This window comes from Hypanus sabinus, chromosome 14 (assembly GCF_030144855.1).
Source record: "Hypanus sabinus isolate sHypSab1 chromosome 14, sHypSab1.hap1, whole genome shotgun sequence".
In the NCBI taxonomy this organism is placed as follows: Eukaryota; Metazoa; Chordata; class Chondrichthyes; order Myliobatiformes; family Dasyatidae; genus Hypanus; species Hypanus sabinus.
In genome coordinates this window covers 33,684,160-33,708,905 of record NC_082719.1, presented here as the reverse complement: position 1 = coordinate 33,708,905, position 24,746 = coordinate 33,684,160, and the positions used below count along the sequence as shown (strand labels likewise).

The 24,746-nt window shown below is 41.3% G+C and overlaps 1 protein-coding gene across 1 annotated transcript in view; it reads left to right on the top strand.

Annotated features, from left to right (window-relative positions):
- Positions 1-24,746, top strand: part of lgi2a (leucine-rich repeat LGI family, member 2a) — a 67,161-nt gene that overhangs the window by 16,120 nt on the left and 26,295 nt on the right. The window contains exon 6 of the mRNA XM_059988527.1: positions 21,185-21,354. Coding sequence (XP_059844510.1) covers positions 21,185-21,354 — 170 coding nt within the window. The remainder of the gene's footprint in view (positions 1-21,184; positions 21,355-24,746) is intronic.

Genomic DNA, 24,746 nt, shown 5'->3' with positions numbered 1-24,746 from the left:
GACATTTGCAATAGACAAAATAACATAAAAGTTGACCTTAGATTTCAATTTAGTTAGTTCTGAGTTAGATCAGGAAATATATGAAAAATATAGTGCAGTGGTACTTACACCTCGAACATGAAATCACAGATTTATGATTTTGTAAAATGGTAGTTGAACTTCACTGGACAGTAAATAGGAGAAATATAAAGCATTGAAGACTTCAGTAAATGCTTTTTGCCAAAAAGAAAGAAAGAAATTACACAGTTGTGCTTTTCCCTAACTAGTGTCAGTTAACAGATTGAAACCTTGGCTACATCTGTGAAATTGAGTAATGTGTTAGATTAATTGTAGTGTCTTCCATCTGATGTCTGCTGCTGACTAAAGGTTAATAGGAAAAAACTGAATTGTGCACATCAGAAGATTATGATTTCAGGAACAATCCAAACATATTAAAGTTCACTTGTTTCTATTGTACCACCTGTCACTCAAACTGGAGACTCACGTTGGTTTCCTCTGATTTGATTTGTACCTCATAAATTCATTAATCTGAAAAAGAAGAGGCTGGCCACTTGGCACAATGCCTTCACTGAATTGCATACTGGCATTTAGTAAACAGTTAAAGAGCTGATTGCTGGCAACTGTGAGCAAGATGGAGTGGGAGCTGGGCACCTTGTAAGTAAATTCAAGGTTGTCACAGTGTGAATTACTATTGCTGCTTTGGAAAGATGTTGCAAACTGATATGCCATATTTTGCAAAGTATTATGGAAAATTAATGTTACAGTATATTGAATTTAATCTGATAGCACGGGGATTGCACATTGTACCAGGATCTTGCTGTATGGACACTTGAGGCTGATCGTTTTGACTGAAGATGGTGAGATACAGTTCTGTGCAAAAAGTCTTAGGCACATATATACTGTAATAGCCAGGATGTCTAAGACTTTTGCACAGTACTGTATATGTCAACATGGAATGGAGCACCATGGGAGGGGTGTGGAACAGGTGACAGAGAAGTAATACAGGTAATGGTGGGAGGGAGGGTGTCGCAGGGCAGCCACGCCCAGCCCTAAGGCAGCAGGCCAAGTCATTTGATTCCAATAAACCATTTAATTGGTTTATCAATCATTAGAGGATGTCTATCTGGTGCTTCACTCTCCCTCCCCTCTCCCTTCCCCTTTCCCACTATCACCCCACAACAGAGACCCATACCAGGATCAGGTTTATCACTACTCATATGTGTCATGAAATTTCTATTTTTGGGGGCAGCAGTACATTAAAATGACATAAAATTACTACAGTATTGTGATACCAGTACAAGTAGTGACATGGCATTGATGTTCCACTTTCACTGTGCCCCCTGATTTTTGACTTTCTGGTGTCATGGTCAGAAACAGTTCCACTGGTTATTATTTTCAGTGTCACTGTTTACCCAGCAAAGAGTGTCAATCAGTTTTTAAATGTTGTTTTTGTTATTTTCACGGATGATGATGATGGATCCGATGGAGTGCAAGCAGTACACTGAACCAAACATCTGCCACAGATTAGTGTCATGGGAACTATGAATGTGGATGTGGTGAGCCACTAGAAACACAGGAATGGAAATGGGTGAACAGAAGGGAGTGAGAATGGTTATAGGTAACAGTGTCAACTGGAAGATGGCACTCTGATTGTCTCTGCAAATGTTCGTTGCACTGGACTGCTTTTGCACTCCAAATTACATACAGATATTGTGAAGTGATCCTTTCATTTCCCTCTCGGTTGAAGGAAAGATGAATGTCTTTTATGGAGGACGCATTTGCTGAGAAACCATCACCTTTCACAATGGTACCAGCTGCTGTGGTTGCATGAGATTTATCCTAAAAAGGGAAACCAATTTACATTTTGCTCATCAAAAAGAGTTTCATGTCCCTCCAGATCCTTGATCTACTGTTTCTAAAAGTATTGCTTGAGTCACCTGAAGAGAGAAACATTGCAATAAGAGATCTTCGCTTGAATGCTGAGCCAGACAGGTCTTGTATGAGTGGTCCATAAGCACATCCTTAAAGCAGGTTCACTCCTTGGACTCAAGCGCAGTGTGCTTTTCTGCTGATGTGGTATCATGGACACCTGCTCTCCAGTTAAAATGGCCAGAGATCTAAAGAATGGTGTTTCTGTGCTGTGGACAAGTGTTAGTACTCTCATCACAGTAAATGTCACAAGTGCTATCAAGATGAAAGCGAGATCACATTTTAAGGTATTGTAAATGTATTTTGGTTTGAATATGTTAAACTCAGCTCAGTGATGGAGTAGATTGGTTACAAGATTATATTCATCACAAATCATGTTTGTTAATGTGTACCCATTAGCTAAGCTCTCATCCCACTTCTTGAGTATGATCTTTTTAAATTGAATAAAGGGTATCCTAATTTAATATAGACCACCTACTGTATATATTTAATTTTGTCAAATATGTCTATCTGATAGTGGCATGTGACAACAGTAAACCAATTTCAATTCCAATTTTACCTAACTACAATTAAGATTAAATGATATGCAGGCAATTTACAATGTGCAGTTGACATATAAAGAAATAGAACTCAGACACTACCATACACATGAAAGGGGAATAAAAACAGACTCTTTTTATTTGACGTTGAACTTCATGCTTTTTTTAACCTGATAAGAAGGAAGGTAAACAGCCAGAGGCCGCTGTACTTGTTGGGTAGAAATAGCGCAGTTAGAACGAGGGATGAGGTCCTGCAGAATGAGAATAGGCAGTTAAGAAGCAGGAATTTGTGGCAGCAATCTCTGGGATTACTCCCAGTGCCTCAGGCTAGCAAGGTCAGAAATAGTAGGAGAGGCCAGATGAATCTGTAGCTGAGAAGCTGGTGCAGGGAGCAGGAATTTTGGTTCTTGGGCATTTAGAATCTCTTTTGCAGTAGAGGTGATCTATAGAAGAGGAAGTTTTCAAGTGATACACGTGAAGGTTTAAACTAGATTAGCAGGGGTTGGGGTTCTGATTGGGAGCAAGACGTGATAAAACAGTAGAAAGTCATATGATGAAGCAGTAGCCAATGAGAACATCAGGGTGGCCAGGGACACAGTGAAGACTGGAAAAGGAAGATTCAGTTAAATTTCATTTACAGTGCCTATATAAAGAATTCATTCCCCCACTGTAAGTTTTTAATTTTTATTGTTTTACCACATTGAATCACAGTGGATTTAATTTGGCTTATTTAACACTAATCAACAGAAAAAAAACTCTTCTGTGTCAAAGTGAAAACAGATCTTTACAATGTGTTCTAAATTAATTACAAACATAAAACACAAAATATTCGATTGCATAAGTATTTACCCCCTTTAATATGACGCATTAAATCATCACTGGTGTAGCCAATTGGTTTCAGAAGTCACATAATTAGTTAATTGGAGATCACCTGAGTGCAGTCAGGGTGTTTCAATTGATTGTAGTGAAAATACACCTGTATCTGGAAGGTTCAACTGCTGATGAGTCAGTATCCTGGCAAAAACTACACCAGGAAGACAAAAGAACACTCAAGCAACACTACAAAAATTTTTATATAAAAGCACAAGATGCATACAAGAAAATTTCCAAGTCACTGACTAACCCCTGGAGTACAGTTAAGTGAATCATCAAAAAATAGAAAGAATATAAGGCACTGTTGTAAATCTGCCTAGAGAAAAATGGAGTGGCTATGCAATAAGGGTGTCGACATATGACAACTCTGGAGGAATTACGAGCTTCAGTGCCTGAGATGAAAGATACTGCGCAAACAACAGCTGTTGCCTGGGTGCCTCACCAGTCACATCTTAATGGCAGAGTGGCAAGGAGAAAGCTACTGTTGGGAAAAAAAAACTCACCTGAAATCTTGGCTGGAGTTTGCCAGAGGGCATGTAGGAGACTTCTAAGTCAGCTGGAAGAAGGTTCTATGGTCTGATGAGACCAAAACTGAGCTTTTTGGCCATCAGATCAAACAGTATGTTTGGTGTAACATAAATGCATGTCATTAAAAGCACTCCATCTCTACCGTGAAGCATGGTGGTGACTGCATCGTGCTGTGGGGATGCTTCACTGCAGCAGCCCTGGAAGGCTTGTGAAGGTAGAGGGTAAAATGAATGCAGCACAAGACAGGGAAATCCTGGAGGAAAACCTAATGCAGTCTGCAAGAAAATTGGGAGATTTCTTTTCCAGTTAGAAAATGACCTGCAGCATAAAGTGAAAGCTGCACAGGCATGGCTTAAAACAACAAAGATAATGTCCTGGAGTGGGCAAGTCAGAGTCCAGACCTCAGTCTAATTGAGAATTTGTGGCTGGTCTTGAAAAGGGCTGTTCACTCATGATCCCCATGCAATCTGACAGAGCTTGAGCAGTTTTGTAAAGAAGAATGGGGAAAATTGCAGAGTCCATTTGTGCAAAGCTGATAGAGACCTATTCACATAGACTCAAGGCTGTAATTGCTGCCAAAGGTGTGCCTAGTAAATACTGACTTGAAGGGGACGAATAACTATGCAATCAATTATTTATCAACTATGCAATCAATAGTTGTAATTCATTTGGATTACTTTGTAGAGATCTGTTTTCACTTTAACATGAAAGAGTCCTTTTCTGTTGGTCAGTGTCAAAAAAAGCCAAATGAAATCCATTGTGATTCAATGTTGTAAAACAACAAAACGTGAAAACTTCCTAGGGGTGGAGGGTGAATACTTTTTGTAGGCACTGTATTTCACTGCTCAGGCTCTAACGGGTGAAGTAGGTGTACTCAGAGCGTGGATTGACTCTGAGGACTGGGATGTGATGGTCACAACAACAGCATGGCTGAAGAAGGGTAGGACTGGCAACTCCATATTTCAGGATACATTTGCTCTAGGTGTGTTGAAGTTACAGGTAAGTGGGGAGTGGGCATATCCTTTTTGATTAACAGCAGCAGTATTTAGAGATGATGCACCATGCGCATCTTTAAGGATGCTAAATGGGTAGACTTCCAAAAACAAGAAGGGGATGACCTCTCTAGTGTGGCTGATTTATATACCCCTCAATAGTCAGGGATAACTTAAGGTTTCAATCGGTACATTTAATGTCAGAGAAATGTATACAATATACATCCCAAAATTCTTCTTCTTCATAGACATCTGCAAAAGCAGAGGAGTGCCTCAAAGAATGAATGAGATAAATGTTAGAACCCCAAAGCATCCCCCAGCTCGCAGAGCAGGGGAGAAAATAAATTGCTCACAGTAGTAAGAATTATAGGGTTGTATTACTGGTAGATTTTAATTACCCCAGTATTGACTGGGCCATCCAGAGAGCTAAGGGTCTTTTATGGGGTGGAATTTATGAACTATGTCTAGGAAGGTTTCCTGAGTCAATATATAGAGGGCACTGCTTGGGGGTGGGGGGGGGCAATACTGGATCTCCCCTTACAGAACAGGGCAGGAAAAGTAACTGAAGTGGCAGTCAGGGAGCACTTTGGTTGCAATGATCATAATTCTATTAGTGTTAAGAAAGTGATGGAAAAGGATGGGTAAGGTCCACAGGTAAGGGCCCGAGTTTTGTGGGAATTAGACAGCATCTAACAGAGGTCAGTTGTGTGAGTCTGTTTGAAGGGAAAGGAATAAACAAGTGGGAGGTTTTAAGATGGAGATGTTTAGTGTCTAGGAACAGCATGTTCCTGTTAGGATGGAAAGGTAAACCTGGCAAGTTTAAGGAACCTTGGCTGACAAGAGATATTGAGGCTCTGGTCAAGAAAAAGATGGATGCATACACTGAGTTTAGGACTGGGGTTCCCAACCACCCCTACCATTAGCTGAGAGGTCTGGGAACCGCTGGTTTAGGAGATCGAGATCAAATTAATACCTTGATTTGGTACTGGTACTTTACAATACCAATGATCTGGGTTCAATTCCTGCCGCTGTCTATAAGAAGTTTGCATATTCTCCCTGTGATTGCATGGGTCTCCTCGGGTGCTCCTGTTTCCTCCCACAATCCAAAGATGTACCAGTTGGTAAGTTAACTGGCCATTGTAAATTGTCCTATGATTAGGCCAAGATTAAATCAGGGATTGCTGGGTGGGATGGCTTGAAGGGCCCTCTCAATAAATAAACAAACTCTAAATGGGGAAATTGGGAGGTCAAAGGGAGGGTATGAGAAGGAACTTGCAGAAAAGTTTAAGGAAAATCCCAAGTGGTTCCATAGCAAAATTAAGAGTCAATTGGTGACTAAGGAGAGAGTAGATCCCCTTAGCAGGCCATCTATTCCTTGAACCACTGGAGATGGGTGGGATTTTTTTAAATGAATTTTTCTCCTGTTTACTGAGGAACAAATTCACAGTTGCTGAAGAGATAAGAGAAATGAGGGGAGATGTTTTGGAGGATATTCATATTACTGGGGAAAAGGTATGACTGAGTGTCTCCCTGGGATTTATGGGAGGCTATAGAAGAAATTGAAGAGGCCCTTGTTGAAACATTTGCTTCATCATTAGCCACTGGAGAAATTCCCAGGACTGGAAGGTGGCTAATGTTCCATTGTTTAAAAAGGAAGCAAGGACAAGCTGGGGAACTACAGTCCAGACAGCCTGATGTCAGTAGTGGAAAGTTACTGGAAAGATTTCTGAGGGACAGGATCTACCAGCATTTGGATGGGAAGAGTCCGATTATAAGGAGTCTGCATGGCTTTGCACATGTTGGACAAACTTAGTATTTTTTGAAAGAAGAGTCCCAAAAGGTAGCTGAGGGTAGGGCAGTGGATGCAGTCTTTTTGGACTTTAGCATGGCCTTTGAGGTCATGCAAGGTAAGTTAGTCTGGAAGCTTAGGTGCTTCCTAAGGAAACTAGGGAGAGTTAGATAGGTGGATTCAAAACTGGTTCGGAGGTAGAAAGAAGATGCTTGCTTCTCAGAATGTAGACTGGTGACTAGTGCCACAGGGATCAGCGTTGAGTCTCTTGTTATTCGCTACTTATATAAAATGGTTTGGATACGAATGCACAGGGCTTGATAAATAAGTTTGTGGATAACACAAAGCTAGGAGTTGTTGATAGTAAAGAAGATGATCACAGATTACGGAGAGAACTATTTTATGCAAGGGGTGGTGAGTATATAGAATGAACAGCCAGAAGTGGTTAAGGCAGGTACAATAGTATTGTACCAAGAAGCACTTGTTTAAGGTACATGTGGGTGGGGTGAGGCCTTAGAGGGACTTTGCCTATACTGTGGTGTGCTGGGGCAATGGCATCAACACAGGTGATGCCAACAGGCTCAATAAACTGATCAGAAAGGCTGTCTCTGTTGTAGGAGTCAAACTGGACACACTGGAGGCTGTGGTAGAACAAAGGATCCTACAGAAAATCCTGGCCATTCAGGATAATGTTTCTCATCCTTTGCATACCATCTTGGCTGAACAGAGGAGCACGTTCAGGAATAGACTAGGAGAACTGTACTGCTCCAAAGAGTGCTATATGAGGTCATTCTTACTCTTGGCCATTAGGCTCTATAATGAGTCAACCTATAGCCGGGGAAGTGATGACCCTCTTCTGTTAGACTGTTTAAGGGAGCTTATGTTTTTTATTCTTTCTTTCTTTTTTTTTATTGGTTTTTTTAATGCATTTTCTACATCACTACAGATAAAAAAAAACCCAAACCAAAATGAAGAAAATTAATACAGTGCAAAAATAAACATGCAATAATAGTATAATACAAAAGAAGATAATTGAGAAAGCACCCAAACTGAAGACATGTAAAGTTATTATCCTCCCCAAGCCCCACAACAAAAAAAAACTCCAGACCAACCACAACACAATATAGAGAATATAAATCAGGACATTCAAACCCCCAAAACTGTAAATACACTTGAAAATAGAAGATAATAATGCCTACTACCAAAAAAAAGAGCTGAAAGCAAGGGACTGAAAAAAAAACCTTAATTAAGAGGAAGGTTATGAAAGTACTCAATACAAGACCTTATGGAACTTTATATCCGAATTAAGAACTGAATAATGAATTTTTTCAAGGTCTAAGCAGGACATAATATCATTAAGCCATTGAGCATGCGTGGGCGGGGCAACATCTCTCCATCTAAGGAGGATTAAACGTCTAGCCAGGAGAGAAGCAAAAGATAATATTCGACACTTAGTCAAACTCAGACGTAAATCTGTCTCACCCAAAAAACCAAATGAAGCAATTAAAGGGTTAGGTTCTAAGTGGTGATTCAGAATATAGGATAAAGTTATAAAGACATCCTTCCAAAATTTCTCTAAGCTAGGACAGGACCAGTACATATGAATAAGAGAGGCCTCGCCCCTTTTGCATTTATCACAAAGAGGACTAATATTAGGGTAAAATTGAGATAATTTAGATTTAGACATATGGGCTCTGTGAACAACTTTAAACTGTAAAAGGCAATGACGAGCACAAAGAGAGATTGAATTAACCGATTTGAGAATCAAGTCCCAAATCTCATCAGATACAGAGATATTTAAATCATGCTCCCAAGCCATTCTAATTTTATCCACAGGGGCACGCCGTAAGAATGCTAATTTATCACGAATAATACTTCCTCAAATAATTCCAACAGGTTTGTCAGGCAAGATTTTCCCTTGAGGAAACCATGCTGAATTTGTCTTATCTTGTCCTGTGTCGCCAATTACTCAGTCACCTCATCCTTAACAATTGACTCCAATGTCTTCCCAAACACTGAGGTCAGGCTAACTGGTCTATAATTTACTTTCTGTTGCCTTCTTCCTTTCTTAAAGAGTCAAGTGACATTTGCAGTTTTCTGGTCCTCTGGCACCAATCATTTTTGAAAGATCATTACTAATGCCTTCCTAATGTCAACTGCTACCTCTTTCAGAACCCCAGAGTGCAGTTCATCTGGTCTGGGTGATTTATGTACCCCTAGGTCTTTCAGCTTTTTGAGCACCTTCTCCCTTGTAATAGTAACTGTACTCACTTCTCTTCCCTCACACCCATCAACATCTGGCACACTGCGGGTGTCTTCCTTTTATTTATTGATGAACTCATTTAGTTCATCTGTCATCTCCTTGTCCCCTGTTATTATACCTCCAGCCTCATTTTCGAGCAGTCCTATATCCACTCTTAACTTTTATTTTTTACATATTTAAAAAAGCTTTTTCTATCTATTTTGATAGTGTTTGCTAGCTTGCTTTCATACTTCATCTTTTCCCTCCTAATGATTCTTTTAGTTGCTCTCTGCAGGTTGTTAAAAGCTTCCCAATCCTCTATCTTCCCACTAAATTTTGCTTTGTTGTCTACCCTCTCTTTTGCTTTTACATTAGCTTTAACTTCCCTTGTCAGCCACGGTTGTACTATTTTGCCATTTGAGTATTTCTTTGTTTTTGGAATACATCTATCCTGCACCTTCCTCATTTTCCCCAGAATCTCACACTGTTGCTGCTCTGCTGCCATCCCTGTCAGCATCTCCTTCCAATTTACTTTGGCCAACTCCTCCCTCATACCACTGTCATTTCCCTTGCTCCACTGAAATACTGCTACATCAGACTTTCTCCCTATCAAATTTCAAGTTGAACTGTATCATATTGTGATCACTGCCTCCTGAGGGCTCTTTTATCTTAAGCTCCCTAATCACCTCTGGTTCATTACATAACACCCAACTCAGTATAGCTGATCCCCAAGTAGGGTCAATGGCAAACTGCTCTGAAAAGCTATTCCATAGGCATTTAGCGAACTCTTTCTCTTGAGATCCATTACCAACCTGATTTTCCCGATCGATGTGCATGTTGAAATCTCAACATTGCACATTTAACATGTCTTTTCTATTTCCCATTGTAATCTGTGGTCCACATCCCAGCTATTGTTGGGAGGCCTGTATGTAACTGTCATCAGGGTCCTCTTACCTTTGCAGTTTAAAACTCAACCCACAAGGATTCAACATCTTCTGATCCTGTGTCACATATTTCTACTGATTTGATGCCATTCTTTACCAGCGGAACCACACCAACCCTCTGCTTTTCTTTCTGTTCCTCTGATACAACATGTAACCTTGGACATTCAGCTCTCAACTACAAGTATCCTTCAGCCACGATTCAGTGACAGCCTTAACATCATACCTGACAATCCGTAATAGTGCAACAAGATCATCCACCTTATTTCTTACACTCTGTGCATTGAGATATCACACTTTGAGTACTGTATTTGCTGCCCTCTTTGATTCTGCATCACAAATGCACTGATACTCGCCCTGCTAGCTGCTAATTTGTTCTATCATTTGCCTGCTCTTCTGCATGCTATCTTTGTTTTTTTTTACCATCCATTCTATCTTGAGTCTCTTCACTCTGGTCCCCATCCCCCTGCCAAATTAGTTTAAACCCTCCCTAACAGCTCTAACAAAACTGCTCACAAGAATATTGGTCCCCCTCGGGTTCAGGTGCAACCCCTCACTATGAAGAGGTCATACCTCCCCCAGAAGAGATCCCAATGATTCAAGAACCTGAAACCCTGCCCCCTGCACCAGCTTTTTAGCCACACATTAATCTGCTCAATCATCTTTTTTCTACCTTTACTGGCATTTACTCTCAGCCGCTATTGCAGTGTTCTCCTTGTTTAGTGTAAGTGAACCATTGAACAAACACAATCTTAGCTTGCTGTTCACCCTTTTATACTTTAAATTCAAAGATAAATTAAACTTTCATGTGAGAATAGATGTTATTGTATAATTTCACAATAGAACTTGGTCCTACTTTATTGACTAGATATTTTCTACTAATGGCATAGCGCTTGTTCCTCACTGAGATCTCTGGCACAAGAGAGACTGCAGATGCTGGAGATCTGGGGAAACACACACAAAATACTGCAGGAACCCAGCAGGTCTGGAACATCAGTGAAACGTTGACTGCCCATTTACTCCATAGATACTACCTGACCTGCTGAGTTCCTTCAGCATTTAGTAGGTATTGGCCTAGAATTCTCAAATGGTCCAGATATCATTTTCTCAGCTCTGCTTTCTGTTGGATTGCCAGTCAACCCAAGTGACCCAAGCCTTAACGTTCTTAGTGAGCAACATCTAGCTATGTGAGAAAAATAACTGATTAAAGAATAAGATTGGCATTTGAAACCAGATATTTCATTGATCTATAAGATCACTGATAAAATTTACTGTTGCAGAGGATCAGGAATGGATTCTGTTTTAAACCTGAATGTAAAAATGCAAATTAAATATAAAAGTCAAACGTTTAACCATGAGCTAAATATGTTTGCCAGAAACAACTTCTTTCAGGGTTTGAATAATTAATGATTTTGTCAGCTTGGGCTTCCTGGGGCAATAAAACTCCATGTGTAATCCATCAGTAATAACAAGAGCCGATTAGCAAACATAATCAGCACGTCATATAAAAACAATTGGTGGATGCATTGTAAAGTCAACAATACATGCTGCTGCCACACCATTTTTGTCATCTTTTCCCCATTTAGCTAGCGGTTGAGTGACAACAGGTTTAAACAGTCTTGATTGCTTTTGATTTAACTGGGAACAGAGCCATTATAATTAACCTCGCTGTTTCCAGCAAGGATAATAGTTGCAGATTGTCAAGCTTTTGTGCTGTTCAAGAGTCTCCAGGCTGTATGACAACGAGAAGCTCAGGAGTGTAGTGCTCATGAGCAAAATATTCATCATAAGTAAACTCAGAAATACATTTTGCAAAGAGTTTTTATTAATAAAATTTTCAAGAATAGATTTTCTGGAATTTTCCTTCCTTAAGGTTTAGAAAGTGATGCAAGATGACAATTGTCCTTTGAATGCATACTGCTTCTTCCCCAGAGCCATTCAAAATTCATCCCACTACTAGAATCATTCTTGCACCACCTTCTGCTGTAAATTTGTCCTTTTTCCTCCACTCTCTTCAGTATTCTTAGTGGCAAAGTGTACAATACACCATCAAGTCCGCCCACTGTGTGCGTCAGGCACTCTTCACTCTCTCAAAGCAACACTCGAAGACACTTCGGGGGTGGGGGAGGGGGTCACTCTGCTTGGCAGCTGAGACTTGTATCTGTGAAACAACCTCGGGTTCTGGGGCTTCCTCAGTGGTGGCCGCGGGAGTTGACTGTGGGACTGGAGGAAGTGGTTCTGACAGCTCTGAAGGCTCTGTTGGAAGATTCCCCAAACTAAACAATCTCTCAGCACATCATTAAGCCCATCACTGAACTGACAATGGTCAGACAATCTTTTCAATTAATTCACATATTGCTAAAATGGATTCCCCTTTTTTATTCTGCTTTAGAAGCCTAAAGCACTCTGCAATCAGTAATAGTCTTGGTTCTAAATGATCCTGCATTACTTTCATGATATCAGCTTTGGTTGGTTTGGTTGGACTAGTCAAACTTCTAAACAAACTGTATGCCTTCAAACCCAATCCACTCTGCAAAACTGGTACTTGATTTTCATTGGCTATTTCATTTTTCCTTTTAAATACTGTCTGTACGTTCCTAAAGAAGCATGTGCTGTGCTGGACTATTTCTCACTATGTTTTTTTAAAACTCAAATGTCTCACTGTGCCTCAACGGATAGGTAGTCATCTCAGGTACAGTTCAAATTTCCTTGCCCCAACTGTTATGTTTTGTAACTCCAACATGTAAAACTAATTGAAAGGAAAACGTGATGGCCAGGAATGCAAGTCTAACTTTGTTTTTACTTGAAGTGAGGCACCTACTTATGACTTGGTGGCTTGATTATGATTATCATTCACATACTTCATATATTTAAACATAACAAATTATTTAAACAACAAAGAATGCTTAATCCAGCCATATATTGATGATATTACTCAAATATTACTGATATATTAAATGCACAACAGTCAGTATGTGGATCCTGGCAGACTGACCATGGAATATCTTGATAGTCTTTGAACAGTTATCTTCTCTCAAAGGCTTTTGAACTATTTTACATGTCTCAGACATTTAAAAACATTTCCAATAAAGTTTAGAAAAAAATAAAGAAATTTATTTTTAAAATGTATTTAAAGATAAACAACTGAATTTCAGATTATCAGAGAGCATCTGCATTTCTTAAAGTGCATGCTAAAATAATTAGCTCAATCTACCAGAGATGTATTTATTTGGAGATACAGTGCAGAACAGGCCTATCCAGTCCAATGAGCCATACTGCCCAGCAACTCACCTTTTTAACCCTAGACTAATCACAAGACAATTTATAACAACCAATTAACCTACTAACCAGTATGTCTTTGGATTGTGGGAGGAAACAGGAGCACAAGAAGGAAACACACGACATCCCGGGGAGAACGTACAAACGGTTGGTGCCGGAATTGAACTCTGAACTCCGACGCCCTGTGCTGTGATAGCATTGTGCTAACCGATATGTTTACCAGGGCATCCCAAAATAAATTTTTAAAAACTCACAGTAAGGTAAAATAATGCAAAGTAAAACAAAGCACTGCCTTGGACGCTCTTTCCCAATTAATGTCGATGAGCTGATTATGTTTCATTCAAATTGATGTTATCATGCTTCTTACATTTACCACCCTTGGTGTAAAGTGGGTGCGAGGTGCATCCAGTCTCAGCACATCAGTGCACTTGTGCTGTGTCCCTGCATGCAGTGCTGAGTCTAGCAGCAGAGTGGTGGCATCTGATTTCCAGCTAAGTGCAACACATAGGCTGATCTAACCTATGAGGACCACAGTGCTCAGATTTCCTATGGAACTGCCTGCCAGAAATGATCATTTCCGCCATACCAGAGAGCAGATTTTCTGTTCAGATTTTTATTTTAACTCGATCCAGCCATAAAGCTACACGCCTTCTTCTCTACCCTGGTCCTACCTCCATTGCCACAGATGGCTGTGGGGGCCAAGTTTTTGAGTATATTTGAAACAGAAGTTGATAGGTTCTTAATTTATAAGGGTGTCAGAGGTTACAGGGTGAAAGCAGGAGAGTGGGGTTGAGAAGAATAATAAATAAGCCATGATGGAATGGGACAGCAGACTAGATAGGCTGAGTGGCCTAATTCTATTCCTATTTCTTATGGTATACACAGACTATGGACTTTGTCACGTGTACTACCATATTAAAAGCTCAGGCTTGTCTGAACAACAAAAACAGAAGTATATTTACCATAGTTCAGAAAACTCAGCAAGCTTTAAAAAGGGAAGCCATGATTTGCCAGCAAGTGGGTCTGACATAACACTGGCATTATTGAGCAAGTGCCTACTTAATCTAGTCTGTCTTGTTCAATTTTTTTGTGTGTGTGCAATGATATGCAATTACTTTAAATAAGCAATGTTCCATATTGATGCCAAGTAAATTTACTTTAATTTTTCTTTAGAAAAGACATGCATTGGGAGCTCTTCAGTCATAAATTATGCGGTTATGACGAGATGACAGCATGATCTATGAATGTTTTGTAAAATTTCCTATGTGATTTGTACAGCAAGTAAATACTCAATCAGAACAATTAACAAGCCTAGTACAAGGTTTCCGCTGGTTCTTCCACTTCTAAGATTTACACAAAACCAATTAATTACAAAAATATGGAGTGTTAACATAGGCCATTTACAATTTCTTTCTGTGCGATATAGGCTCTATGTGATTCAATTTAAAAAAGAGATAATTTTCCATTAACAAATAATGGCATAAGTTTTGCGGGATATTGATGACAAATCTTTCAGCAGGGCTGTAATTTGCAAAAGCCTTGAAATTCCCATGAAAATCACAAATCTTCAATTCTTTGAGCTCATCAGAAGAAAAGTAAAAGCCCTGATATAGATAAGGGTTACAACCATGTGCCAAATTAGAAGAAGCACAGAGTGTGCTCATACTGATTTGAATAGAGGACAATATCGCAAGAGATAAGAACATAAGAAATAGAAGCAGGAGTAGGCCATCCGGCCCATCAAGCCTGCCCACCATTCAATAAGATCATGGCTGGTCTGTCCATAAACTCAGCTCCATCTACCTGTCTTTTACCATTAACCCTTAATTCCCTTACTATGTAAAAATCTATCTAACTGCATCTTAAATATATTTAGTGAAGAAGCCTCAACTGCTTCCCTGGACAGAGAATTCCACAGATTCACCACTCTCTGGGAAAAACAGTTTCTCCTCATCTCTGTCCTAAATCTTCTCCCCTGAATCTTGAGGCAAAATCTCCTAGTTCTAACCTACCAATGGAAACAACTTTCCTACTTCTATCTTATCTGTCCCTTTCAAAATTTTGTATGTTTCTATAAGATCCCCTCTCATTCTTCTGAACTCCAGAGAGTATAGTCCCAGGTGACTCGATCTCTCCTCATAGGTTAACCCCTTAATGGCTAGAATCAACCTGGTGATCCTCCTCTGCACTGCCTCCAAAGCCAGTATATCCTTCCTCAAGTATGGAGACCAGAACTGCACACAGTACTCTAATTGCAGCCTCACCAGTACCCTGTATAGTTGCAGCATGACATCCCTGCTCTTGAATTCAATTCCTCTAGGAATGAAGGCCAACATTCCATTTGCCTTCTTAATAACCTGTTGTACCTGCAAGCCAACTTTTTGTGATTCATGAACAAGCACTCCCAAGTCCCTCTGCAGAACAGTATGTTGCAATCTTTCACCATTTAAATAATAATGTGCTCTTCTATTATTCCTTCCAAAGTGGATAATCTCGCATTTACCAAAGTTGTACAATAGTCCATCTGCCAGACCTTGGCCCACTCACTTAATCTATCTGTATCCCTCTGCAGACTCTCCACATCCTCTGTACAATTTGCTTTTCCACTCAGTTTAGCGTCATCACCAAATTTTGCTAAGCTACACTCAGTCCCCTCTTCCAAATCATCAATGTAAATGGTACCCAGCACCAACCCCTGCAGCACCCCACTCACCACTGACTGTCAACCAGAGAAACACACATTTATACCACACTTCCTCCAACTTCATGCATCCGTATCTTATTTATAAGTTTCTTGAATGGCATCTTATCGAATGCCTTCTGGAAATTCAAGTATATGATATCCACCTATTCCCCTCTATCCACTGCACTCATTATGTCCTCAAAGAACTCCAGTAAGTTTGTCAAACAGGACCTGCCCTTTCTGAATCCATGCTGTGTCTGTCTAATGGAACCACTCCTTTCTAAATGTTTCACTATTTCTTCCTTAACGACAGCTTCAAGCATTTTCCCGACACAGATGTTAAGCTAACTGACCCATCTGTTGCCTACATCCTTTTTTGAAAAGTGGAGTGACATTTGCTGTCTTCCAATCCACTGGGACCTGCCCAGAGTCTAGAGAGTTTTGATAAATGATTATGAATGCATCCACTATAACCTCTGCCAATTCCTTCAGCACCCTGGGATGCATCCCATCAGGACCAGGGGATGTATCCATCTTCAGGCCCTCTAGTTTGCTCATAACTATCTCTTCAGTGACTGCAATTTTATCGAGGTCCTCACCTATCTTTTCATCCATAACATCCTTCTTTGGCATATTAGACGTGTCCTCCACTGTGAAGACACAAAATAGTTGTTCAATGCCTCAGCCATTTCCTTATCACCCAATATCAATTTCCCCTTCTCGTCTTCCAAGGGACCTACATTGACTTTAGCCACCCTCTTCCGCTTTTGAAGAGATTCAAATGAATATTAATTAGTTGAATTTTTAACGTGTGCTTTAAAGTTCTTGAATGTTTTAATATAAAATGTTTAAGTTCAAATTTATTTTAGCAGTTTTTGGTTGTTTTGTTTTTAAATGACTGAAGCACTTGGAAACATCTATTGCATTTAAGTCAGGTGAGCATGGTTTAGTTTGTTGACAGATTTTGTTTTTCGTTTTGGCCTGTGCTCAGGTCACGCCACTTGAGGAAGATTTCTAGAGTTGAAAATCTTACCAACTTTCCCTTCAAGATCATGCTGGAGTGATTGTTTTCCAAATGTCAGTATATTTAACAGGTACACCAAATCCACTGTGATCACAAATCTGCTTCAAGGGTATTTATCAAAACAAAATAACATACTCTTAATTTATTAGTAAGGATGTCAAAAATTACAGGGAGAAGGCAGGAGAATAGGGTTGAGAGACGTAATAGATCAGCCATGTTCAAAACAGATTCAATGGGACGAATGGACTGATTTTATTTATTTACTTACTTAAGGGACGTGGGCACCGCCAGCTAAGTCAGTGTTTATTGCCCATCCATAGTTGCCTTTGAGAAGGTGGTGATGAGCTGCCTTCTTGAACCACTGCAGTCCCTGAGGTGCAGGTACACCCCTAGTGCTGTTAGGGAGGGAATTCCTTGATTTTAACCCAGCAATAATGAAGGAATGGCAATATGCTTCCAAGTCAGGAATTGAGTGACTTGGAGGGGGATTTCCAAGTGTTGGTGTTCCCAGGTATCTGCTGTTCTCGTCCGTCTAGATGGTCGTGGCCTTGGGTCTGGAAGGTGCTGCCTTCGGGATTTTGATACCTAAGAACATAGGAACTAATTCTGCTCCGATATGTTATGGTCTTGTGCATAATGGTTTGCAGCAAGAGATTGTTTACATTTACTCCATGTGTGTTTCCTTACCTTAATATTCAAATAATTTCAGAGGTCTCAATGCCACTTTACTTTTAGAATATTCAAGTATAGTTTTCATTTGAAAGTCATGACTAAACAAAGTAGAAGAGCATGTAAAGTTTGGGTGGCTATGTGCAGAAAATGATCCCAAAGGCCACTGTGCATTAATTTGTAATGACCCTGATCTAGCAATGATTAAAATTAATGGCCAGAAAATTCTTTATATGTCCTCCAATCTACACTGCAGTTGACTTGGGTTATATCCTGGGAGCTTCCAGTCTGGAAAAAATACTGCATTTAACCTTTAACCAGAATTGCTACAGAAGTCTGTATATTTGGGTGTTGTACAAAGAGAATGTTTTACTACCAGGTTAATATCTCAGATATGTTCCAATTATTTTAGTTGTAATTTCTAGGAATCAGAAAATGGAAGAAATTCAAAGGAAAAAAATGAGAAAACTAACAGAAGTTTTATCAAATCGCTCATATAAGGAAGACTAATACAACTTTTAAATTCAATGGAAGTCCCGTTATTTCATTATACTTTTGACAGACATCCACTTTTTTATTCATTTTATGGGATGAATAGCTGGCAAGGGCAACATCTATTGCCCAGGGCTGTACATTGTCCAGGTTTTCCTGCCAATGAGGACAGCTTCATTATGCAAATGAAAAAGTGATACTGTATAATCATTGTATATAACAGGCTTTGATAGCACTGTCAATGACACCTTCTGCACTTTGATGACAGTTGTGATTAGGTTAATGGGGGAATTAGCCAGAAGGTATATTTTGCTGATTTCTTTGAACATATTGTATAGAACCTATCCCAAGGTTGTGGTATCACTATGCTTGCTGGTGTGATTCTGCTACATGATGATAATAATGAGCAGTGGAGTCCTTCATAGCTAATTTATTATTTCTCTCAAATCCATCCTCCTGCCTTCTCCCCATAGCCTTTGACATCCTTACTAATCAAGAACCTATCACCTCTGCTTTAAATATACCCAGTGACTTTCATACAGCCTTTTGAGGCAATGAATTCAACAGATTTATCTAAAGAAATTTCACTTCATCTCTGTTCTAAAGAGATGTCCTTATATTCTGTGGCCTCTGGTCCTAGACTCTCCCACTAAAGTAGTGGTTGCCAACCTGTCGATCGTGATCGACTAGTCGATCTTTGAGACTTTCCCAGTAGATTTCAAAAAAAAAGAAAAATAAATACACAAATACTGTTGAGAGATTGTTTCCTGGTTGTGGGGTTTTAGTTCTGTTCTTTTTGCCCAGTGCGCATGCGCGTAGCTCCCCCGCACTACACAGTGTACTTCAGCGGTCTCCAACCACCCGGGCCGCCAGGAAACAATGAGAGTCAGAGGCACCTTTCCTCATCCCCTGTCACGCTACTGTTGAACTCAAACCCACACGAGGTCATCAGTTGCCTAAACGCCATGACACCTTCGTGGCAGGGACCACTGCTTGGCCTGGGGTGGCCAGCGGGAAGTGCCGACACTACTGGCCGGAAGCACAGACAGACAAGTGCCATCTCTAAACCTGTTTACCACACCGAATGTTCGTGGGAAATCCGGTGCTAAAATATTTGCTGACGATCTAATTCAGGCTCAGGGTTTCATAAGTATCAGAGCAGTTACCGCGCTGCGATCTACTGAAACAAACTTTTTGTCGGCCAGTAGATCCTACGGGGGAGGGGGCGGGCATGCGCCCTGTCGCACTCCCCACTTGGTCGCTCACTCTCTCCGGACTGCGACCGCCACGGCCCCAGCATGGGGATCTCTGGCCCTGACCTTGTCCTCTCACCTCACCCACGACCAGCCGCACCTGGCCAGAGCATTTGGCGGCGGGCGGGCAGAGGCTGGAGTTTGGGATGGCAGGTTGTCTAATGAGGCAATGAAGCCCTCAAAACTGCTTCGGTATCCTGAGTCCAAGCACCCTGCACTTAAAGACAAACCCGTTGAGTTTTCTCAGCAGAAAAAACATGAGCAGCGTGGGACAGATGCTAAGTGCCGAGAGCCGTGAAAATTAAATTGGGGAATAGACTGGACATAAGGAATCTGCTTCGAGTATTGCTGTATTCCAGTCGTGTTTAACACCCCCCCCCCACCCCGTCAGCCGGTCCGCAAGAATATTGTCAATATTAAACCAGTCCGCGGTGCAAAAAAGGGTGGGTACCCCTGGTGTTTATACATTATTTCTACCTCCGGGTTGCAGGGTTTTACTTCCAGTCTTTTCTGCACTGGTGCACATGCGTGTAACTAAATTGATCGGGGGTCGATCTTGCCTTTTACTAAGGCCAAGGTAGGGGATCTTGGGTTTAAAAAGATTGGTGACTAAAGGAAACATCTTTTCCACATCCACTCTATCTAGGCCTTTCAACATATAATAGGTTTCATCGAGATTCCCCCCATTCTTCTAAACTCCAGTGAGTACAGGCCCAGAGCCATCAAATGCCCCTTGTGGGTTAATCCTTCATTCTTGTGAACCTCCTCCAGACCCTCGCCAATGCCAACACATCTTTTCATAGATATGGACCCAAAACTCCTCACAATACTCCAAGTGTGGTCTGATCAATGCCTCATTAAAGCATCGGCATTGCATCATATTGGAGTCTTCTCAAAATGAACGTGAACATTGCAGAAATATTTACTGCTATTCAATGCTGCCACATTGTACTCTTACACACCTGCTGAAAATGAACCTGTTTAAAATGCTAATCATTTAATCATTTTGTGTATTTTAAAGTAATACTGATATTGGTACATTCAAACTTGTTGACATTGTCACTTGTCAATCCTGAAATTTACTTGCCCTGATTGCAGCTATAAATGTTATGTTTAAAATAACTGAAACTGAGTGACCAACTTGGGTGTCAGCTTCAAGTGCTTTGTGTTTGTAAAGTTCACATTATGACGGTACAGAAACGTGATATCAATGTACGCCCACAGAGACAGCAAGGCACAAACTTTGAGGTGACTCATTAGTGAAATAACGCAACCTCTGCAGGAATTCAAGACTGTGACTTGCTGTTACCTCCTTTGGAACTAAAGGAATAGGAATTAAATTGTGTCAAAGCCAGCCGTACCCACATCTAATTTTAAATAAATAATTGCTCAATGGTGCACCTTTTGAGCAGTAAATAATCTCATGAAAATTTCAATGAAAACACCTTCAAGCAATGATAAATTTCTTGGTCACTTAACTAATTTACATTGCTGAGTGCAGACTATGTTATACTTGCAAATGATTTTATCGATTCACAGAGAGATCACCAATAAGGCCAGTATTTATTGATCATATCTGATTGTTCTGAACTATGTGCAAGAAGTACAAATGTGACAATAGATAGACTTTACTGAGAATAGCACAAGTTACACGTAGGAAAATATAGGTCATATGATATCTTTGTCACTGAAAGGGATGAGAATTTCAAATACTTCAGTTTGATACTTTATGTGCCTGCACACATTCAGAGCTTGGTCCATAGTAACACAAACAAGTTGCTGGAGGGACTCCGCAGGTTGGGCAGTATTTATAGAAAGGAATCAAGAGTCATTTTTGGACATCATCAGAAGTTGGTCCACGTTGTCCCTATCTCTCTTACTTCACACGTAAAATTAAATTAAGAAACTTCCCATTACAGGTGTTTACTCAGTATTTTGTTTACCTCACCAGGGATTTGCGTGGAAATGAGTTTCAATGTGACTGTAAAACAAAATGGATGACCTCTTGGTTGAAGATCATCAATGCCACTGTGAATGACATTTTCTGCGCTGGCCCTCGAAATCATGAGGGAAAGAAGCTAACTGACCTGACAAACTCTGAGTTTGACTGCCTGTCAACAGGTATGTTATCTCCAATATTGTCTGCAAGTAATGAGAATGTGATTGTAGTTTCAGTTATATCAGTAACAGGTCTTAGCAAATGACTTTATCTCTATTTAAAAACAATATAAATAATGTGTAACATGTAGACCATAAAAATTGCAGTTCTATCCATAATTATCCACTGACCATCTCTCAGCGTCCCCCATTAACCAGTTCTCAATCCATGCCAGTACAATATTTCTGGTTCTACAAATGGACCCCTAAAATCAGTCAGGGTTTACCCAAACCAGAAACCTTGAATCAGCAGTTCTATGCACACTGCACTTACTGCACAAGACAGAACTTTTGTCGCCCGTAACTGACAGGAACTCAAGAAATATGGCTACGATCTATGCAAAGTCATCGAGGTAACATAATGCTAATGCAGGGACAAGATCTAGACACAACTCTCCACCAACAACACACGCAGCTTATGGCAAGGTCTGCACACCATCGCAGACTTCAAAGCTAAGCACAATGGTGCTGCTAACATCGCTGCCTCTCTCCCAGATGAGCTAAATCATTTTTATACTCGGTTCAATATCCCCAACACTGAGCCTCGGAGGAAAGCTGCCAAAGCGACCTGCACCTTGACCATCTCTGAGGCTGAAGGACACAGGTGTTTCCAATGAGTGGATGGTCGCAAGACAGTGGAACCAAACAGAATCCCAGGGCAGGTACTGAGGATGTGCACAGCACAACTGGCAGGTGTATTTATAGACATTTTAAATCACTCCCAATCCCAGTGTAGAGTGCCCTCCTGCTTCAAACATCCACCATTGCTCCTGTACCTAAAAAGACCAAGGTAACATGTCTGAATGACTGGCATCCTGTCACACTCACCTCAATAATAAGCAAATGCCTTAAGATGCTGGTCAAGGACTACATCTGCATCATGATAGCACCCACACTGGATTCCCTATAATTCACCTACCGACCCAACAGATCGACAGATAAACCAATACCCACAGCTTTACACGTCAACCTTACACGCCTGGAGAAGAGGGATAATCATGTGAGAATGCTGTTCTTGGACTACAGTTCAGCATTCAACACCAGAATTCCCTCCAGGCTCGACAAGAAGCTCAGAGACCTTGGCCTTCACCCTGCCTTGTGTAGTTGGATTCTGCACTTCCTGTCAGATTGCTGGCAGGTGGTAAAAGTGGGTTCCCTCACCTCTGCCCCTCAACACAGATGCCCCTCAGGGCTGTGTACTAAGCCCCCTCCTTTACTCTTTGTACAGCTATGACTGTGTTGCCACCCACAGCTCCAATCTGCTAATCAAATTTGCAGATGATACTACACTGATTGGCCTAATCTCAAATAATAATGAGGCAGTCTACAGAGAAGAAATCATCACCCTGACACAGTGTTGTCAAGAAAACAACCTCTCCCTCAATGTCGCAAAAACAAAGGAGCTGTTGTGGGTTATAGGAAGAATGGAGACAGGGTAACCCCTATTGATGTCGATGGATCTGGGGTTGAGAGGGTGAACAACTTTAAGTTCCTCAGCATCCACATCACTGAGAACCTCACTTGGTCTCTACATCCCTGCTGTGTGGCGAAAAAAGCACAACAGTGCCTCTTTCACCTCAGACTGTTGAAGAAATTTGGCATGCGTCCCCAAATCCTACGGACTTTCTACAGGGGCACAATTGAGAGCATCCTGACTGGCTGCATCACTGCCTGGTATAGGAATTGTACTTCCCTCAATCACAGGACTCTGCAGAGAGTGGTATGGACAGCCCAGTGTATCTGTAGATGTGAACTTCCCACTCTTCAGGACACTTACAGTGACAGGTGCATAAAAAGGCCCAAAGGATCATTGGGGACCCGAGTCACCCCAACCAGACAGACAGACAGACATATTTTATTGATCCCGAGGGAAATTGGGTTTCGTTACAGCCGCACCAACCAAGAATAGTGTAGAAATATAGCAATATAAAACCATAAATAATTAAATAATAATAAGTAAGTTATGCCAAGTGGAAATTAGTCCAGGACCAGCCTAATGGCTCAGGGTGTCTGACAATCTAAGGGAGGAGTTGTAAAGTTTGATGGTCACAGGCAGGAATGACTTCCTATGACGCTCAGTGTTACATCTCAGTGGAATGAGTCTCTGGCTGAATGTACTCCTGTGCCTAACCAGTATATTATGGAGTGGATGGGAGTCATTGTCCAAGATGGCATGCAATTTGGACAGCATCCTCTTTTCAGACACCACCGTCAGAGAGTCCAGTTCCACCCCCACAACATCACTGGCCTTACGAATGAGTTTGTTGATCCTGTTGGTGTCTGCTGCCTTCAGCCTGCTGCCCCAGCACACAACAGCAAACATGATAGCACTGGCCACCACAGACTTGTAGAACTTTCTCAGCATCGTCCGGCAGATGTTAAAGGACCTCAGTCTGCTTAGGAAATAGAGACGGCTCTGACCCTTCTTGTAGACAGGCTCAGTGTTCTTTGACCAGTCCAATTTATTGTCAATTCATAATCCCAGGTATTTGTGATCCTCCACCATGTCCACACTGACCCCTTGGATGGAAACAGGGGTCACCGGTGCCTTAGCCCTCCTAAGGTCCACCACCAGCTCCTTAGTCTTTTTCACATTAAGCTGCAGATGATTCTGCTCGCACCATGTGACAAAGTTTCCCACCGTAGCCCTGTACTCAGCCTTATCTCCCTTGCTGATGCAACCAACTATGGCAGAGTCATCAGAAAACTTCTGAAGACGGCAAGACTCTGTGCAGTAGTTGAAGTCCGAGGTGTAGATGGTGAAGAGAAAGGGAGACAGGACAGTCCCCTGTGGAGCCCCAGTGCTGCTGACCACTCTGTCTTACACACAGTGTTGCAAGCGCACGTACTGTGGTCTGCCAGTCAGGTAATCAATAATCCATGACACCAGGGAAGCATCCACCTGCATCACCATCAGCTTCTCACCCAGCAGAGCAGGGCAGATGGTGTTGAACGCATTGGAGAAGTTAAAAAAACATGACCCTCACATTGCTCGCCGGCTTGTCCAGGTGGGTGTAGACACGGTTCAGCAGGTAGACGATGGCATCCCAACTCCTAGTCAGGGCTGATAGGTGAACTGGAGGGGGTCTAAGTGTGGCCTAGCTGCTCTAGAACAAGTCTGTCCAGGGTCTTCATGATGTGGGAGGTCAATGCCACCGGTCTGTTGTCATTGAAGCCACTGGGGCGCGGCATCTTCGGTATAGGAACGAGGCAGGATGTCTTCCACAGCACAGGAACCCTCTGGAGACTCAGGCTCAGGTTGAAGACATGGTGAAGTACTCCACATAGCTGGGGAGCACAGGCTTTGAGCACCCTGGGGCTGACACCATCCGGGCCTGCAGCCTTGCTTGGGTGGA